The sequence below is a fragment of the Eptesicus fuscus genome, chromosome 6 (genome assembly GCF_027574615.1).
Source record: "Eptesicus fuscus isolate TK198812 chromosome 6, DD_ASM_mEF_20220401, whole genome shotgun sequence".
NCBI lineage: Eukaryota > Metazoa > Chordata > Mammalia > Chiroptera > Vespertilionidae > Eptesicus > Eptesicus fuscus.
Genome location: NC_072478.1, coordinates 88,307,871 through 88,325,812, shown reverse-complemented (window position 1 = coordinate 88,325,812; position 17,942 = coordinate 88,307,871). Strand labels below are relative to the sequence as shown.

The window sequence follows — 17,942 nt, the reverse complement described above, 5'->3', positions numbered from 1 at the left end:
TTTTTTAAAAAGAGGTAACTCAGAGGGCTCTCACCTGTGGCAGAAGTGGTGAGCACATTTCACCAGGATACCCATGCAGTGCACGGCCACGATGCCTATCACCAGCAGGCTGAGGGGACCCATCTGGGGACAGGTGTTGCAGGCAAGAGAGGGAGAGACAAGCAGAGACAATTAAGAGGGAGCCAACAGAGACTGGATTTGCAAGTGATCACAATGCTACTCTACTAAGGTACTTTCCAATGACAGAAGTTCTGACACAGCACTGGAAACAGAAATGTGAGCATGGAGATTAGCTCAGTGAGATGAGCATCATCTGAAACTTAGCATGCCTTCCAGAGAATTAATCTTGTGGAGAATGACACAAGATAAGGCTGTTCCAAGACTGTGGCCAATCAGTAAAACAGAAGGCTCCTGTGACTGGGAAAAAGAGATGGGTTTAGGAGTGTGGGAGGAAGGCAGAAGTTCTTTTAAGAGCAGTATCATCAGTTTATGTTGTTCATTAGAGGGAATGGGGGGGGGGGTAATAGGGGAATAAGGACACATATTTAACACCTTAATCAATAAAGAAATTTTTAAAAAAGCAGTATCAGATCAAGAAAGGATAGCCTTTAGCTAAGAACAACCCACATCTCTGAGCTATCTCCAACTCTAACAAAAACCAGAATGGCTTTGGACAGTCTATAGGGAGTGAATCCTAAAAGAAAAATATTCTCAGAGTTGGCCATCTAGAGACAGGGTGTTGGAAGAACTGTGTAGAAAATGGACAGACTTCTGTTACTAATTCATTAGTTAACATTATTGATAGAAAATGCCTGAGACATTTTAAGCACATCCTTCCCACCAGAAACGAAGCTCCCTGAGGGCAGGAATCTTTGTCTGTTTTATTCACTGATAGCATCCTAAGAGCCTAGAACAGTACCTGGCACACTAAAGGCCCTCAATAAATATCTGTAGATAAATGAACATCTGAATTTTGCTTTTTATCAGCTGATATTTTTTTAAAGCTTCCCATTACAATGTTTTAAATAAAGTAAAAATATTTTTTAAAGATCCATTACGTTCTAAGATTGTCATGAAACTTCCCTCCGCTGATGCAGACTCTTACCAAGATGCCTGCATTTTTCACTGCCAGGGGCAGCCCCAGGAGTCCTGTGCCAATGTTGCCTTTTAACAGGTGGATCAAGGTCTGGAACCATCTGAAGTGGGAAGAAGGTAGACAAGCACATGTTAACAAGAGCTAACATTTATTAGGCATTTAGCAGTGTTAAGTGCCTTCATATATTATTACCTCATTCAATTTGCACAACAACCCTATGAGACATGTTTTAACTTCATTTTATGGTTGAGGAAATAACTTGCCCAAGGTCACACACCTGGTAAATAATTGAACCAGGTTTCACACTCAGGCAGTCTGATCCCCAAGCTCGCTCTCCTAGCCACTGGGCTATAAGGTCCACTCCCTGTGGCATCTCTGAGAACTCTCTCTTTCTTGGAGATTATACCAGAGGGACAGTAGGGATCTCTCTAGGCACTGTATCCTTTCCTAGTGTATCTGGGCCTGGTTTTCACCACAGACCCATCCACTGTAAAGAATCAGAACCCACACTGTAACAGGATGACAAGCTTAACTGCAAAGGACAGACACTAGTATCAGAGAACAGGGAAAATAAAAAAGAGAAGCCCAAAACCCTTAACAGAAAGTTTTATGGAGGGAATTTTCATGCTTACATGAATTTTCCTTGTGCTTGTATTAAAGTTTTTCTCCTGTTTGTTTGTGTGTTTTTTTTTTAATTTGTCCTGGCCCACGAAACTCAGTGGTTAGAGCATTGCCCTATGAACTGGAGGGTCTTGGGTTTGATTCCAGTCAAGGGCACATACCAGAGTTGCAGGTTTGATCCCTCACCCCAGTCGGGAGCATTTGCAGGAGACAGCCAATCAATGTCTCTTGCTCTCTCTCTCTTCCTCCCCTCCCTCTCCCTTCCCTTCCAATCTCTCTAAAAATCAACGGAAAAAATATCCTCAGGTAAGGATTAATAAAACAAAACTAAGTGAACAGAATAAAAGTCATGCAGTACCTCAACAGGCCAGAAGTCCCTGGCATACTTTACTTTAAAAAACAAACTAATAAAAACAGTCAAATGCCATAGAGCAGCGGTTGCCAACCGGTGGTCCACGGACCACTGGTGGTCCGTGAGGTCCGAAAGGTTGGTGACTGCTGCCATAGATCCTAGGGTTGGATAAGCCCTCTTTAGTCACCTAGTTTATCCTTCTGCCTGAGGGCAGAGTTTTCCCTCACCTATTATACAGACTGTTCCCCTCAAAGGTACAATTGTAAAGCCTCTTACATCTTCATTTATTTTTTCACTCAGCAAACTGCTATCGTGTGTAAAACACTGTTAATGTAGTGACGGAAATAAGTAAGAATCAGATATGGACCTCAGTCTCTAGAAACTAACAATGTCTCAAGGTAGAAAGATCCCGATCTGAAGAAAAGCCAGGAACAATGCCCAGGGAGGGGAGACAGGTGAGGGCTCAGAAGGCAGAGATCTGAGCAGAGTCCAGCAAGACAGGCAGGGTCTGTAAGGGCCAATAAGGAAGAAAGGCCTGGGAACAGAAGCCTAGAGAGAGAAACGCAGGGCACCAACATGAAAGAATGCCTTGGTTCTGAGGCCTCTCAGGTGGGGGTGAGGATGGGCAAGGAATTTCTACTTTTTCCCTAGGGAATGGGAACTTGTCAAAGGACTGACAGAGCAGAGGCCTCATCTTCAGCATTTTCTATTCTTCTGTTACTTCCAGAAGGACCAGGTCATATATGGTATGGCTTTTACCCAAATCACAGACTCACTCAAGATTTAGCCGCTGGCACTGTCTTAAAATTCTTCTGTACAAATAACCTAAATCCCTCCTAAATGCTGCTTACACACGTCTTCAAATGTGCAATTCAGAAGAAACAGAAAACAAACATTGACCATATTACACTGATCTTTACCCTCTAGAAAGGAAATTTTATTTTTTGTAACCTTTCTCCTTTTGCCTCCAGGAAGAAAACCTCTCTAATGTCCTACTGTCCCCAAGGAAAATCGAGGATCCTGCTTCAAGTCTAAAAATAAGAGGCTGAGTGCTCTTCTGGACTATTGTGAGGAAACAGCTTAAGGACCAGACTGCAAGGTTCCAGGAGTGACTCTATCATCAGCAGCCAGTGACCAGGAGATTATGGGCAGGATGATGGGCCAATCAAATTTCTATCTTGACAAGATAAGCACTGTACCAACCCTACATGCCTCCCAGAGCCCTCCCCTAAAGGCCTAAGCTGGTTTTATGGGAGACCAGGTCCCTCTAGCCCTGGCTCTGCCACTAACTCCATATGACAATTCCCTTCCCCCTTCGCTGGGCTTGTTCTCTCGTCTGTAGAGTGAGGAGACTGGACTAGGACAACATACTCTCCCAAGTCCCTTTAGCTCTGAAACACCAGGATTCGAAGCAACTGACAAAATTACTCTTTTTACTCAATGACCCCAAGCTGAGATTAACTCAAAACCATATCACAAAATCAACTCTAGGGACTGCAAAGTCTTAACTATAGGGGTGGGGTGGGGGTGGGGGAGACAGGGAGGCAAATAACATCTTAATAAGCCTTGCAAATCTTTGTGGTTCTATTTATGCTCCAAATCAGTAGTTCTTAGACTTTTTGGTCTCAGGATCCCTTAATATACTTATAAATTATTGAAGATCACAAATAGCTTTTGCTTATATGGATTATGTCTACGGATATATACTATATTACAAATTAAAACCAAGAAATTATACAAATATTTATCAAATTAAAATAACAATAAGCCTCACAGGAGACAGAATGTTAATATAAATAAATAACAGATTTTTAATGAAAAGTAATTATTTTCCAAAAAATACAATGTGAGAAATCTCTTTCATGTCTTGCTTAATAGAAGATAGCTGGATTATCTACTTCTGCATTCACTCTGCTGCAATATGTTGTTTTGGTTGAAGTATACAGAAAGTCTCTCCTCACAGAGGCACGTAGTTGGAAAATGAAGAAGTATTTTAATTACCTCTTTAGAAAATTGTAGTAATTTTTCTTTGATACTACACCAAAACTCGACATGTGGTCATTTCTTGGAAGTTGTAATGTGGATTCTGAACTTTTCATTCTCTATTACATTAAAACCCACTGGTGATTTCGCTTTTTGAATGATCTTTTACCCATGCAAAATGTTCTAACATCACACTTTAGTCATTTGGAAGATATTGGTTCTCTGGGTTATATAGACCTTCTAAATGCTGACTTTATTACCTTATATAACATAAAAAAAATCACATGTATTAATATCATCACTGATCTCATCAGAAAATCTTTAAGTAGAGGGAAACCATCCAGGTGTCAGTGCAAAAGACAAGTTTTTTTTCTAATTTTGAAAGCTCAAATTTTATTGTGGGCAACAAATACTATTGACTGTTTTTCTTGAGGTGACAGTTTCCTTGTGATGGGACTGTAATACCCGCCATCACTTACAGATGGGCTTTTGGGTCACCTACCTTGTATCACAATATGAGGGCAGGAGGCCCCTCAGAACAAAGTATACCCCAGAAAATGTCCCAATAAAAAACCCAAGGAAAGTATCTTCTTATTTGCTCAATTTCCAATAAACAAGGGTAAATAATGTGAGGTTGACTACTAGTTATAACCCAATGTGAATAAAGGAGATATTCAGAATAGCTAACAGGCATGCATTAGCTTCAATACATATAAAACCTATCAGCTACCATCCTGAACTGGCTAAGCTAGTTGGTGTTGAACTTCAGAGACATCCCTTTAAAAATGAAAATCTAGACTATCTGGCAAGCATTGCATGGACAACAGTTGAGAACAAGGAGCAAAAACTGGAAGGGAAACTATAGAGAGAAAAGCTTGGAAGAAATATTTCACAATAATGAGTGTGACTTCTGAAGGGAAGCTATCACATGTCATTGGCTGCATTTGGAGCTCCTTCTGCCTGGGGGAAGCCAATTGGGTGGAAAGGTTAAGGGGAAAGAGAACAATGGTCTTCACTGCTCCAAGCTGTGCTCCAAGTATCTTTTCCATCAGCTAACAATGCAAGCAAAGGGAGAGAGAGGGGAGAGAGAGAGAGAGAGAGAGAGAGAGAGAGAGAGAGAGAGAGAGAGAGAGAGAGAGAGAGAGAAGGCATATTACATGATAAAGAAGCTGTAGAGAGTGAAGCTTCCTGAGCTGAAATCAGCTAGTTGTGGAGATCCTCTAGTTCTATCCAGTTCACTGCAGAAAAAGCCCTACACCAGGAGAGATGGCAGCCAGAGGAGCTTCACTAGTAATGGCTTCCAAGAGAAACTCCTATGGTCTCCTTGGGCAGTCACACGAGACAGAATAAATCCAGGATACAAAGGATGCCTCAGTAAGTCATACTGAATCCACAAAGGAACACAAAAGGGTGATGGCTAAGCTTGAGGAATAAACATAAGGACTGCAAAAGATGGGATGCTGAGATCCCAAGTAAATGTCAGGGGTCTGCTGAGATTGAGGATCTACTAGTAGTTGGAGAATTTAATGGAATAGAAAATGCTCCTCTGAATTTTCTAATTTGAGTGGAGAACACCAAACAGTGAGCATAGCTTCACAGTGAGGTCCTCAATGTTATCTTACATTTGGGGGAAGTGAGGCCCAAAGAGCAAACTCAGCCCAGATGAGATGGGATTCAGTTTCCAGGGATGAAACCTAAGCCCTTCTTAGAAATGCAATGCCGATCTCCTCTTCTCTATAACCCCCTTGATTTTTTTTTTAAGTGCAGGAGAAGTTATTCCTCCCTTTTCCTACTTCTTCAGCCAGATGAATTGGCTGTTTGGTGACAGGGACAGAAGTCTGGAGGAGACTTTGCAAAGGAGGCTTCCAACTGTGCTCCGAGGTACTTGAGGTTCTAGCACAGAAGACCCTTAGTTCTAAATTAAGAGACTGTTCTTTCTACAAGTTTTTCTTATGTTTATGCTCTTAGTCTTCTAGGACCAATACAGCTGTAATGAACAAAGAATAAGAAACAGACTACAGAGTGGCAGTTAATTGCCCAACCTCTTATTTTCATCTATAGAGTGGGGGAACTGGTAAGATGGGGAGCAAAAATAACGCCAAGGGAGACTATGTTACTGATACAGAACTGAGGGACGTGAATCTCCCCCAGGAGGATAAAAGGAACAGTTACTTACGTTGTGCTGCTGCTTTCCCCAAATCGCTGGTAGGAGCCCGAGGAAGAGAAGTTGTTCAGACCTTCAGATGGGCTCTCATCCGGGCTCACGTCTGTGGAGCTGTAGTCAGCATAGTCCTCATTCCGAAGTCTCTGTGTGGACATGGTAGCTGTGGGGGCAGAGTCAGAGCTAAGACTTCCCGTGGCTGGGGCCTTTAGCTCCATGCCTGGGGTGGACTCTGGGGCAGAAGCAGCCATTGTCACAGTAGTTCAACGAGGCTGCACTATGTATTAAGTGCAATGCAAGTGCTTGGATTTATGAAAATGAAAAAGGTGCAAAGTTCACATGGGCAGGCTGAGCTGACTCAGCTTTTACCTCTCTGCCTTCCCAGTTGGTGCCACACTCATATGTTTCTAAATTTGTCCCAGCACACCTGGACAGAGCAGAGGTGAGGCATACTTGGGAGAGGTAGGGGAAGAGGCAAACAGATGATTCCAGGAAGTCTTTCCTGTTCCTTAGGTCCAGATGAACTATCCTTTCCTTTGAGCTAATTTCTTGGACCTTGAACAACAGTTAAATTGTATGTATTTCCATCTTCCCCAAGAGCAAGCTCTCAGAGGACAGAAACCTGAATATTTTTAACTGCATCCTATTTTTCCTCGGCATTCATTAGAGAAAGAACCCTGCTGCATTCAAGAAATGCTCTCCAGATCATCCAGTTCTGCTCAAACTCCTCACCAGATCCCAGAGCCATAAATGACTTTCTCTTTCTCTTTGCCATGAGCTCTGGCATATCCTATACTCTTTGGAGGTTATCAGTGACTCTCATCCCCTGACCCTAGGACTCTTTGCTTGCAACCAAACCCGAATACTGAGAAATGGCAGCTAAAAGCAGCACAGAAGAAAACCAGGAGCATGAGAGGTGCTCACCACTGGCCTTTGTGTCAATAGCTGCCCTCCACAATGCTTCTTCCCTTTTATTTTATAGATTTGCCAATTTTTTAAAGATGGTGAAAGAAGAAACCCTTCCTGTTGTGCTGGGAAAGGACGGTGAGGGTGGTGTTCCCTAGGTGGACTTTCTCAGTAATGCTACTACCGAAAAGAACGATGACTTCTCTAAGATACATAATGAGGATACATTTGAGAGTCGTATAGACTCCAGAATCCTAGAGACTGTTGTTAAAAGAGCCTTCAGAGGTCACTCCAGCTGCTCATTTTACAGATGAAGAATCAACGCCTTCCCTCCCCGGAAAAAAAAAAAAAAAAGATGAAGGGGCCTGCTCTGCTACAGCCAGGTAGGAGCGAAGCAGTAAACATGTCTCCTGACACTCTGCCTGAATCTGGAAACATCTACTGAATGGAAACATCTACTGAATACAGTGCCAGTTGTAGTGAGGGAATATTATAATGAAAAAGATTCAACTTCCTGCCCTCCAAGAATTGCAATCAAGTGATAAAAGAAAGGTACATGGATATTAAAATTACAAATAAAAATCCTTCTGACGCTTTGCAGACTGGCACAACTGCCTGCCTGTAAGGGGCTCCCCCAGCATGTGGCTGGATGCTCACCTTGAGTCTGATGTGCTATCTCAGAGACGTGGTGAGGAGACAGGACCTCTGATGGCCATTACAACATGCCTTCCACCTGACACCCCACACTAGCTGCCAAAGGATAGCTTTGTGATGAGTGCTCCCACAGGTCCAGTCCCAGGAGACTTTTCAGAAACTATCCCCACCCTGGCACCTGAGTGATCCAGGGTGGCCTCATTTTCCCCCACCAACTGTAATTACATGGAAATGGGACCCCATGTAATCTCACAAGGAAAGTGCTTGGTAGAAAGCCAGTAAAGTGCTTGGAAGTCCCAGAGAGGATCATGCCTAGCTTCACCACCAGAGCAACTTTGCCAAGTATCTAAGAGGGCGTCCTTCATTCACAGGCTGGAAGAATTCAAGAAAGTCATCTAGCTCTGGGGCAGTTAAGCTCATAGGGTCGGAGGGGGGGTGGGTGGGGGGATTATGAAGTAGTTGAAAGCTACTATTCAGGCAAAAGTAAATAAGCTAGTTTCTATGTAATTTAGAAGACCTGGGTTCTAAGGTTGCCTCTATCATTAACTTGCTTAGTAATTTGAAACAATTCTCTTTATGTCTGTGGTCTTTTTTCCAAACATGCAAAAAGGGGAAGGGGTGAACTAAAATCTCTCTCAGTGACTCTCTGGTTCTAATATTGTAGGAATCAACTAGTCTAACTACTTATGCAAACAACAGCTAATTTCCAGTCTCCTCCAATATACCAAAAGTGTCTGAGGAACAGGCCTTTCCAACTGAATCCTGCATGTTACTGAGGGAGAAGAGACAGTATACAAACCTCCATCGGGTTCCCTAATCCTTCCCCATCAACCAAGAAACCACTCTGTTGCTTACTTGGTACAGATGCTCATTTCAAACACTGTGAAGGTGCCTTTTCATTCTGTGTATCAAAACTGCAGTTACCCACCCACAGCAGATTATTGTTAAGAAACTGCTCAAAAAGAGACTGACATCTATAGATCTAAAGACCAAGCAACAACGGCGGGATGTGGGAGATGTGGCTTGGCAATTGTGTGAACGTTGAAAGGGGCGAGGGGTGTGGGGGAATGCTACTTATGTTTTAGTTGACAAGCTTCACAGAAGTCAGTGATATAATAATAAGCCAATGTAATTCTAGGTTGCACTAGGAAACCCCGTGTAGATGATATATATAGCACTGTTCAGTTTTGCCATGCATGGTATTTCAGGTAGCCAACTATAAATGGCAACAATGGCAAACTGTGGTGCAGCCAGGGGTCAGCAGCAGGATAGGAATGGAAGCCAACTCAGTGAGGAATGGTTGGAAGCACAGAGAAAGATCAACCTGGAGGACTGGCATCTTAGGAGGCATAAAAAACTGCCATTAGAAGCTATCCTATGGATAAGACTTGTTCTTCGGGGCCTCGAAGGTCGGTCAGAAATACAATCAGTAGGTGGAATGTAAAGGGAGGCAGGTGTTTGGCTAGACATAAGGAAGAACCTTCTATTAAAAGAAGTTGTCCAGGTGGAATGGTTCACTCTGGGAGACAGCGTGTTTCCTATCCCTGGCAAAGCCCAAGCAGAAACCCTCCTCAGAGATGTTAGGTAGGGATTTAAGCACCATAGAGGGTGGGTGCAGTCACTCCCTGAAGTTCCTTCAGGCAACTAAGGACTCCTCCTCTTGCTTTCTAGCTCTCCCACTGAGTGCTAGCCTGCAAGGTCACCCTGCCCCTGGGCTCCCTTTGATGAAACCTGGTTTCCAAGTCTACTGCTGCAATTGCCAGTTCCTGTTATGTGGGAAGTTTTAACAGGAGAACCTGTTGACTGTCAAAATGAGGGGTTGTAATATGTGAGAGTTCAAGACAAGCTTGTCCTTCACATCCTTGAGGACAGTAAACATTATGTGTGGCCCATCAATGCAAAGTCAAAATCTCCATAAGATATTTAGGTCCAAAAGAGTGAACTACTAAGTAAGAAAAGGCTAGGTGTTAGTGGTTAGTCAATCACCTACTTCTGGAAGGTGTTATCAGGACCACGCTAGCAAAAATAGACCCCCATGCCCTGACCGGTTTGGCTCAGTGGATAGAGCATCGGCCTGCGGACTGAAGGGTCCCAGGTTTGATTCCAGTCAAGGGCATGTACCTTGATTGCAGGCACATCCCTAGTAGTGGGTGTGCAGGAGGCAGCTAATCGATGGTTCTCTCTCATTGATATTTCTAACTCTCTATCCCTCTCCCTTCCTCTCTGTAAAAAATCAATAAAATATATTTTTAACAAAATAGACCCAAAGTCTATTCACTCGACTTAGTTCTAGAATCTTGCTTCAGGTCAAGGTGTGAAGAAATGTATTATTAACAGCAATGATTCTTCAGCATCTGACCCTCAAAGACACAAGCATTTAAAAAAGATGTACTCACTGGGAGGGGGTGGAGGGGTTGAAAAGAAAAAGAAAAAGCAGGAGTACTTAACTGTGAGAACAGTTATCTGAAGCAAGGGGGAAAATAAAGCATTCCCAAAAGTGGACATCTATCTATTCTATTTCATATCCCACATGCTAACAAGTCCAGTCCTAGAACTGCACCAAACCTCTGAATTTGGGAGAAAACTTGAAACTTTCACTAGTCCAACCCTCTACCCAACACAATCTTCTAATCTACAACATCCCCAAAACTAACTGCCCCGTGACAATTAGCTTCGGTGACAGGGAACTCCACGCTGTACTGCAATGTGAGAGAGCCCTAATTCTTTCAGAGTCCTTATGCTCACTCACAAACCACTTCCCTTACCGCACTTCCATCCACTGGTCCTCGTTGTAATCTCCGGACTATTGCAAAAGAAATGGAACCCACCTCCTTACACTGCCTTTAAAACAGACAAGGACAGCTCTGAGCACTTCCAAGTTAGCACAAGGATGAGGCCGAACGAACAGTCAAGGGAAAATAAGAACCCAAGAGCAGGCAATTATAAATGGCATCATCGGAAAACAAAGGGAGAAAAACTTAATGCCATCATCAAAGCAGCCTCTGCTGCTTACAGCCTTCGTCCCAGGCAATGGGTCTCGGGCACAGAGCAAATGACCAAGCCTTTTGTGTCCCCTTGCTTCCTGACTTTAAGAACATCTTTAAAGAAAATGTATTCTAGTCCTGGCCAGGTGGTTCTCTTCCCATACACCAAAAGGTTGCAGGTTCGATTGCTGGTCCCCGCACATACCTAGGTTTTGGATCTGATCCCCGGTGGAGGTGTGTACGGGAGGCAACCAATTGATGTTTCTCTCTCATATCAAGGTTCCTCTCTCTCTCTCTCCCTTCCTTTCTCTCTAAAATCAATAAACATATCCTCGGTGAGGATTAAAAAAAGAAGAAGAAAGAAAATGGGCTGTAAATGTACACGTTGATTACTGTTGCCCAGACTCTTGACAAGAGTCAAAGAGGGCCTGGATCATATTTAGAGAAAAAAAGACAGTCCAACTCATTTTCTGCTGTCATCATTTAGCTTGGCCATCCTACAGAGATAGGAAGAAAGAGGAGAAGGATTTCATGGCCACTGAGAAAGAAGTGTTAAATAGGGAAACTGCTTCCTGGACAACTGGGTTAAGTCTTGTTGCAAGGCAGATGCTGATGAAGGGGGCTCGAGGGAAGCTCTCTGATTAGAAAACAGAGAATGTCACAGCAGAGGAGGCCCTTAGGGATTTAACTCCATCCCTGTACAGCCTGGGAAACCTAAACCCACGGGAGGCCGCTTGCAAGTGTCAGAGCTAGCACAGGATCTCCCCGTTCCCCAATCTCGGTTCTTTCCCTTACACCGCGTTGCTATCTTATTTCAGCAAGCCTCACATAACTGCAAAACATCCCCCCAAATAACCACTATTCCCCCGAATCTGACCAGCTACAGGGAAAACACACACACACACACACACACACACACACACACACACACACACAGCAGCGATCTTTATGTGCTTCAAGTTAATGCCAGGGCTCTCCACAGCCTCCGCTGGGAGTCGCCTCCCTCCGAGGCTTGCTTTGTAATTTGGTTTGACTTGACACAAAACTGCAGGACGGCAAGAAACAAACCTACAGAATGATGAGTTTGCAGGAAAAAAGCGTGAACACTAGGCAGGGAGCCACACCCAGAGCCGATCCAACGGGCTGCTGGAGGATGCAGAGCGGAAGGGGGAGAGGAACCAGAGAGAAGGGGACGGGGCAAGGGTGCCTTCACGCGACAAGTTTTCTGCTGGCGGCGGCGGCGGTGGGAAGCGAACAGCTGTCGGAGCCCAGGGAGACGGACACCAGTCGCGGCGCTGCGACCTCCGCGGTGCCCTTAAGCCAGCCCCTCCCCCTCCTGGGCCTCGATTTCCCCGACATCCAGGGAGGGGGCAGGGCGGGGCGGGGGGGGGATGCACCAGATGATTTCCAAGGTCCCTGCGGTTTGGGGGTTCTGTGACCCACGGACCCGCTCTCGGCCAGTCCCCACCGCGCGGCTCCCACAGAGGGCGGGTGACTCGCGGGACACGGCCGGGCTCCTCCGGGATGCGTGTCAGAGCCCTGGCTGGTCGTCAAGGTGATGTTCCCCACCTCAGTGTCCCCACCTGTCAAATGGGACGGGCAGGTCACGTGAGGGACAGGGGAGTCTCCAGGTCGCCTCATCCCAGGAGGGGTGCCCGCGGGTACCACAGCTGCGGCCCGGAGCCCGGGAGGCTCGGACCCGCATCCCAGGCCGGTCGGTGCCTGACCCTGAGCATCCGCTGCGCCCCGGAGGAAGGCGACGTGGGTCCTGAGGAAGGCACTGCCTGGCCGCCATCCACAGCCTGTCAGCCCACGGACTCACCGCTCGGGATCCGGCTCTGGTTCCGGTTCTGACACGGCTCCGGCCGGGGCTCCCGCCTCCGTGAAGTGCGTCCCACCCCACCTCAGCGAGGAGGTCTCGCCATCCCCTGGGCGGCCCGGCAGCCGCTTCCGGGCCTCGTCACGTGATCCAGGCGCCTGAGCCCGAAGCCCCGGTCACAAACTCCCGCGAGCCACAGCTCCTCCCCTCTCGCGGTGCTCCGGAGCGCGGCTGCGCAGCACCCCCTGGCGACCCAGTGCTGCCACTGCAGGCAAGACCGCGCTCCTGGGGCTGGGACTGCGAGAGGGAACTGCGGGGGCGGGGCGGGAGCGGGGCGGGCTCGGAGCATGCGCAGTGAGTCCCCAGTCTAAGCGCGCTGTACCCTGAGTGTGGGCTTGTGAAAGGTCGTTTTTATTTTCGCTATATTTTCTTTAACACGTCCCAAGGAGCACACATTGCTTTTATAATCAAGAGATAATACATCTTTTAAAAAGTCATCTGGCCATATTTTTAGAAGTTGACACAAACTCATTTGTAGTTGCTACTGGAAATAGGACTGTGAGGTAAGGCAACGTTATCTTTTTAATATATTTAAAATTTTTAAGCAACATTTTTCAATGAATGGCAACATTTCAGTATGTTTGAGGTTTATGTGTTATCTGTGCTTCTCTTTCCTCCTTTTCCTCCGCAGATTTTACTTTTAAAAATTATGAAACTATTGAGCCAAAAAAAAACTATGGGAGCAGCTGTAAAATAGACAAATATGAAAATAATTATGCTGACAGAGAGAAATAAGAAAAAAAACCATTCCATTTATATAACGTTCTAGAAAATTTAAAATAATCTATGGTGTCAAAGAGCACATCAGTGGTAGCTTGGCAATGAGTGGGAGGTCAGGAGAGTAGAGTGATTATAAAGGGGCATAACAAAACTTTCAAGGCAAGAAATATGTTCACTATCTTGATTGTGGTAGTGGTTTCACAGGTAAATATATATGTTGAAACTTATCCAATTTATACACTTTAAGTATGTGCAATTTATTATATATAGTGTCCCCCAAAAATGTATACACACTTTACAGCTGATAGCTCAACTGATGTTTCTTTCTCTTCATATTTAACCCATTGGAATTAATAATTATTCAAAGTTTGTATACATTTTTGGGATACCCTGTATAAATTATATTCAATAGGCTTTTAAAGTATCTAGCAAAATTATATAAGCAATATATTGATATATTCTTATTAGAAACATTAGATTATGCAAGTATATTAATAGTGGAAATTCCCCTTCTCCCAAATTCACTCTTTCCAAAGATAAACTTACTATCATGTGAGTATTGTTCACCAAACCATCCACTATGTATTGATGGAAATACCTATATATTGTTTTGCTAAAGACTTGTACTCTTCACTGTCTATACTGTTTAAATTATTTCATAAACATATATTACTTTACATATGTTTAAAACCTAGTTGACTTTTAAAAAAAATAAATCTACTCCGGTTGGTTCATCTTTCCAAGGAAAGAGAAAACAAATGGAGATCCATGCTCAAATCAAAATGTAAAGGCCAGTGAGTTTATCCCATCCTTGGAAGAACTCACCTGATAATTGACTGCTCAGTACCAGGAGTAACTCTTGGAATACTGCTGAGCCGAATCAATGAATGCACCCTTTACATCTTCCCCAGGCCTCGAATATCATTGATTCTTTGGCTCTTCCTAATGTCTTACCTAAAGAAGCCAGATCTTCTGAGAACCACACAAATAGACTTACTGGTGCAAGTGGGAATTTGCCTTCTTTAATCTCTTTCTGGGATGCATGCACTATAAATAAGGATTCTTTCATGTATCTGACCATCACACCCTTATTAGAGAGAAGCTGGAAAAAAAGTTGCAGCATTTTCAGGTGCTGTTAGGATTCTTACCAACCTTGTCAGTATGCAGTCCTAATTATGGTTCCCCCATAGTGGTTCCCAAATACACAGATCTCCACCTCTGCTCCCATTACTTACTCAAAAATAGAAATAAAGGTTTCCAGTTCAAAATGGACACATACATAAGCATTTTTACTCTTTTACTCCTGGAAACTGTGCAAAAGCAAAAAGGAAAAAACTCTGAAAATTCTATATTCAGCAAAGTCAGGCGATAAATAGAATACCAAAATATGTGTAAGGCCAATAGAAGCACCTGAGATCAGACAGAAGCTGTGGAGAATGAGAAAGAAATCTAGAGAATAGTGATGCAAGCCAATGGGGGCAGATCGCAGAAAATCACCGGTTAAAGACTTTTCCTGAGGTGAAGAGCTCACCAGAACTGCACAGCTATATCCCTTTTATTTGCAACAATGGGTGTGGGAACAGTTCAGCAAGACTAGCAACAAAAGCTCTCCTGAGTCTGGTTTGGAACAGGGAAGCCACACCAGATGACAGGGGAGGAAAAATCACACAGATGAGCCATATTTACAGGAAGCAATCCATCTGTGGCAACAGAGAAGAAACGACCGGAAACACACATGTTGGTGAAAATGTGGAACAATTGGAAGTTTCATCCATTGATGTTGGGAGGATACCAATGATACAACCACTTTGGAAAATTGACAGGTTGTGTTTTGTTTTGCTTTTATAAAGTTACACTCATATTCTATGATCCAGCAATTCCACTCCTAGGTATTTACCCAAGAAAAATCAAAACAGGTATTCACACCAGGGCCTGGACTAGGATAAAGACTCAGGTGAAAAACTTAAGGAGGTGCTCACTCTTGGGGTTGTGAAAATGCAGGATTGGCACTAATATGAACAAGAGAGTGGGTGCCTCCTTAAATTTTGTGACCTAAGCTTCCTAGCTTGCCTCACCCTAGTCCTGCCTATAGTCCACACAAAGAATTGTTCTCAGCAGACAGGTTAATAAAGATAAACTAGTAACCTGGACTTTTGGGTTGACATAGGCAGTGGCAGGGAGGCCAGCTGGGAGGCAGTTGCAGTCCGGAATCCAGGGTAAGATTATGATGATTTACATAAGAGTGATGGCAGTGAAGGTGACAAGAAGTGATCAGTTTCTGAAAATAGATTTATGGTAGATTGGAAAGTTTTAGCCCTGTCCTCCTTGAATCTGGTTACAGCTTCCACCCCACCCCCAGACCCTCCCTTAACCGCTTACTCAGCCAACAGCTTCCTTGCTCTCAGACTTGGCACAAGACAGGACCAACTCATAGATCCCCTGAAAGAAGGCAGAAGAATGCACCATTGAATGAGGCATATTCCCAGAACTGGATCCAGGCCCTTCATGAGATCTGGAGCAAACCCACAAAGGCCATCTGTAGGGAAGGCAGCCCTTGGGGTTACCTCACAATGCTAACAAAGGGCCTGGGAGAGCTTTAAAGAGAGAAGGGGCTCCTGTTGCCACTGAAAAAGCCCTGAAGCAGGCATCTAGAGGTAAGAGCTGTGGCCAGCTCTGCCGCTTACTAATGTGGACTTCAGTTTCTCTCCCGTGAAGGAGGAAAGGACTCGGGAGAGGAAGTTCATCTCTCAAATATTTTAGCACCGTGTTCTTCTTTTCCCTGCTTCTGCTACATTCCTCCTTCCGAAGATGATATAGATCATAATCTATGATCCAGCAATTCCACTCCTAGGTATTTACCCAAGAAAAATCAAAACATGTATTCACACCAGGGCCTGGACTAGGATAAAGACTCAGGTGAAAAACTTAAGGAGGTGCTCACTCTTGGGGTTGTGAAAATGCAGGATTGGCACTAATATGAACAAGAGAGTCAGCCAGAGAATCATTGTATCTCACACTTCAGAGTTTCTTTGAGATGATCTGCTGCAACCCATTCCTTTTACACATGGGAAACTGAGCCTCAGAGAGACAAAGATTTTGATCAAGGTCACTCTTGGTAACAACTGTGAGAATCTTTGGGTTCTCCTATGAGGCCTCCCTTAGACCCTAGTGGTCACAATTCTCCATATGAAGGTACAGCGTGGTACCCATTTAATATGTAAATAAATTGTGTCTGAGTTTTCAAAAATATAAGATGCTGTTGTGGAAAAAAACATTTTAGGCACCATATAAAGAAGATGAGTGATTATATTAGGTTTATATTGCAGTGTAATAAATTGCTACAAACTTAATGGCTTAAAATGGCATGCATTTATTGTCTCCCAGTTCCTGTGGGTTAGGAGTTCAGGCTTGGTTTAACTGGGTCCTCTGCTTCGAGTTGGCCAACTAGTAGATGTGAGATGGACCAGTAGGAGTTGATGAGCCACCCGGAGAATGGGATGCATGAAATAGAGATCGAAGGTGCTGCCATTTGGGGTAATGACAAGATCTAGGGTTTGCTGGTGGGAATGGGTGACTCAGGTAGGGTGGAGGACAAACTATTTGGAAGCAAAGGTGATCAAGGGTATAAGAGGCTGGAGTACAGATGACTCATTTATGGTGGCTGAAATCATCGTCAATGATCATAGTGAAATGGCGGAGGGAGGGAAAGAGAGACAGGGTGCCAAAGGAGCCAGCACTTTTAGAGGGGAGGGAGTAGAGCAACAAGGAGCAAGGGTTCTAGCCAAGTGGTATGAGAGGTCTGCAGAGGAAGCAGTGGCCTCAGAGGGAACCACATTTAGACAAGAATGTGAAGCAAACATGGCCATTCAGGAAGCTTCCCTCTTCCTGGAGGAAAACCTTTGCTGGCCCCCTTCACAAGAGTAACTGCTTTTGCTATACACACGCAAGCCTCTTTTCATTCTCCTTCAGAGCAATTATCACAGTTTTTTTTTACTTAGGTTTGGGAAACTCTTGAATAATATTCTTGGCTTCCAGTCAAGCTCCTGGAGGGCAGGGCTGCACTGCCTGCCACCAGTGGGTCCCCAGCACCCAGCAGAGTGCCAGCATAAGGGTACTCAATCAATATTTGTGGCAAGAAGGAAGAGCGGGAAGAACAGATGGTTAGAGCAACTGTGAGGAGTCTGTGTGGGTGGAGAAGCCCATATTTCCACCCATTCATGTTTTTGGCCATTTATTCTTCTTAAGGAACAGAGCTTGTGTCACTCCGGGTGAGGGAGGTGGAACTGTATTTTTACTCCTGAGCCATTAAGGCTCAAGAAGCTGCAATCTGTGTCTAGCAGCTCCTTGTGCCAAAGTCGTTCCTGCTCACGTTCCTGCCAAAGCCATGGTCACTCCCAACCCCTCATCCGTGCATGGAGCTGAAGAGCGGGGTATCTCCCTACCTAGAGCTGGGGCACCTCCACTAGCTACTAGTCCCTGGATGGTGCACCCCAAGGAATGCCCAGACGCCCCCAGGAAGAGCCAGCAACTCCTCCACTTGGGCTTCTGCTGCCTGGGAGAGGCTGGTATGATCTTGTAAATGTCCT

General features: G+C 44.6%; 1 protein-coding gene across 4 annotated transcripts in view; it reads right to left on the bottom strand.

Annotated features, from left to right (window-relative positions):
• SLC36A1 (solute carrier family 36 member 1) overlaps positions 1-15,877 on the bottom strand; it is a 45,288-nt gene extending 29,411 nt beyond the window's left edge. The window contains exons 1-4 of one of the 4 annotated variants that reach the window (XM_054718063.1): positions 15,736-15,877; positions 6,229-6,376; positions 1,106-1,196; positions 35-123 (exon numbers count right to left, since the gene is read on the bottom strand). In XM_054718063.1, the coding sequence (XP_054574038.1) occupies positions 35-123; positions 1,106-1,196; positions 6,229-6,371 (323 nt within the window). In that variant the 5' untranslated portion in view covers positions 6,372-6,376; positions 15,736-15,877. Of the gene's footprint in view, positions 1-34; positions 124-1,105; positions 1,197-6,228; positions 6,377-12,340; positions 12,485-12,579; positions 12,753-14,310; positions 14,398-15,735 lie in introns of those variants that run through there. The other 3 variants (XM_054718064.1, XM_008152237.3, XM_054718062.1) reach the window with 3 other exon arrangements.
• Positions 15,878-17,942: the final 2,065 nt, after the last annotated feature.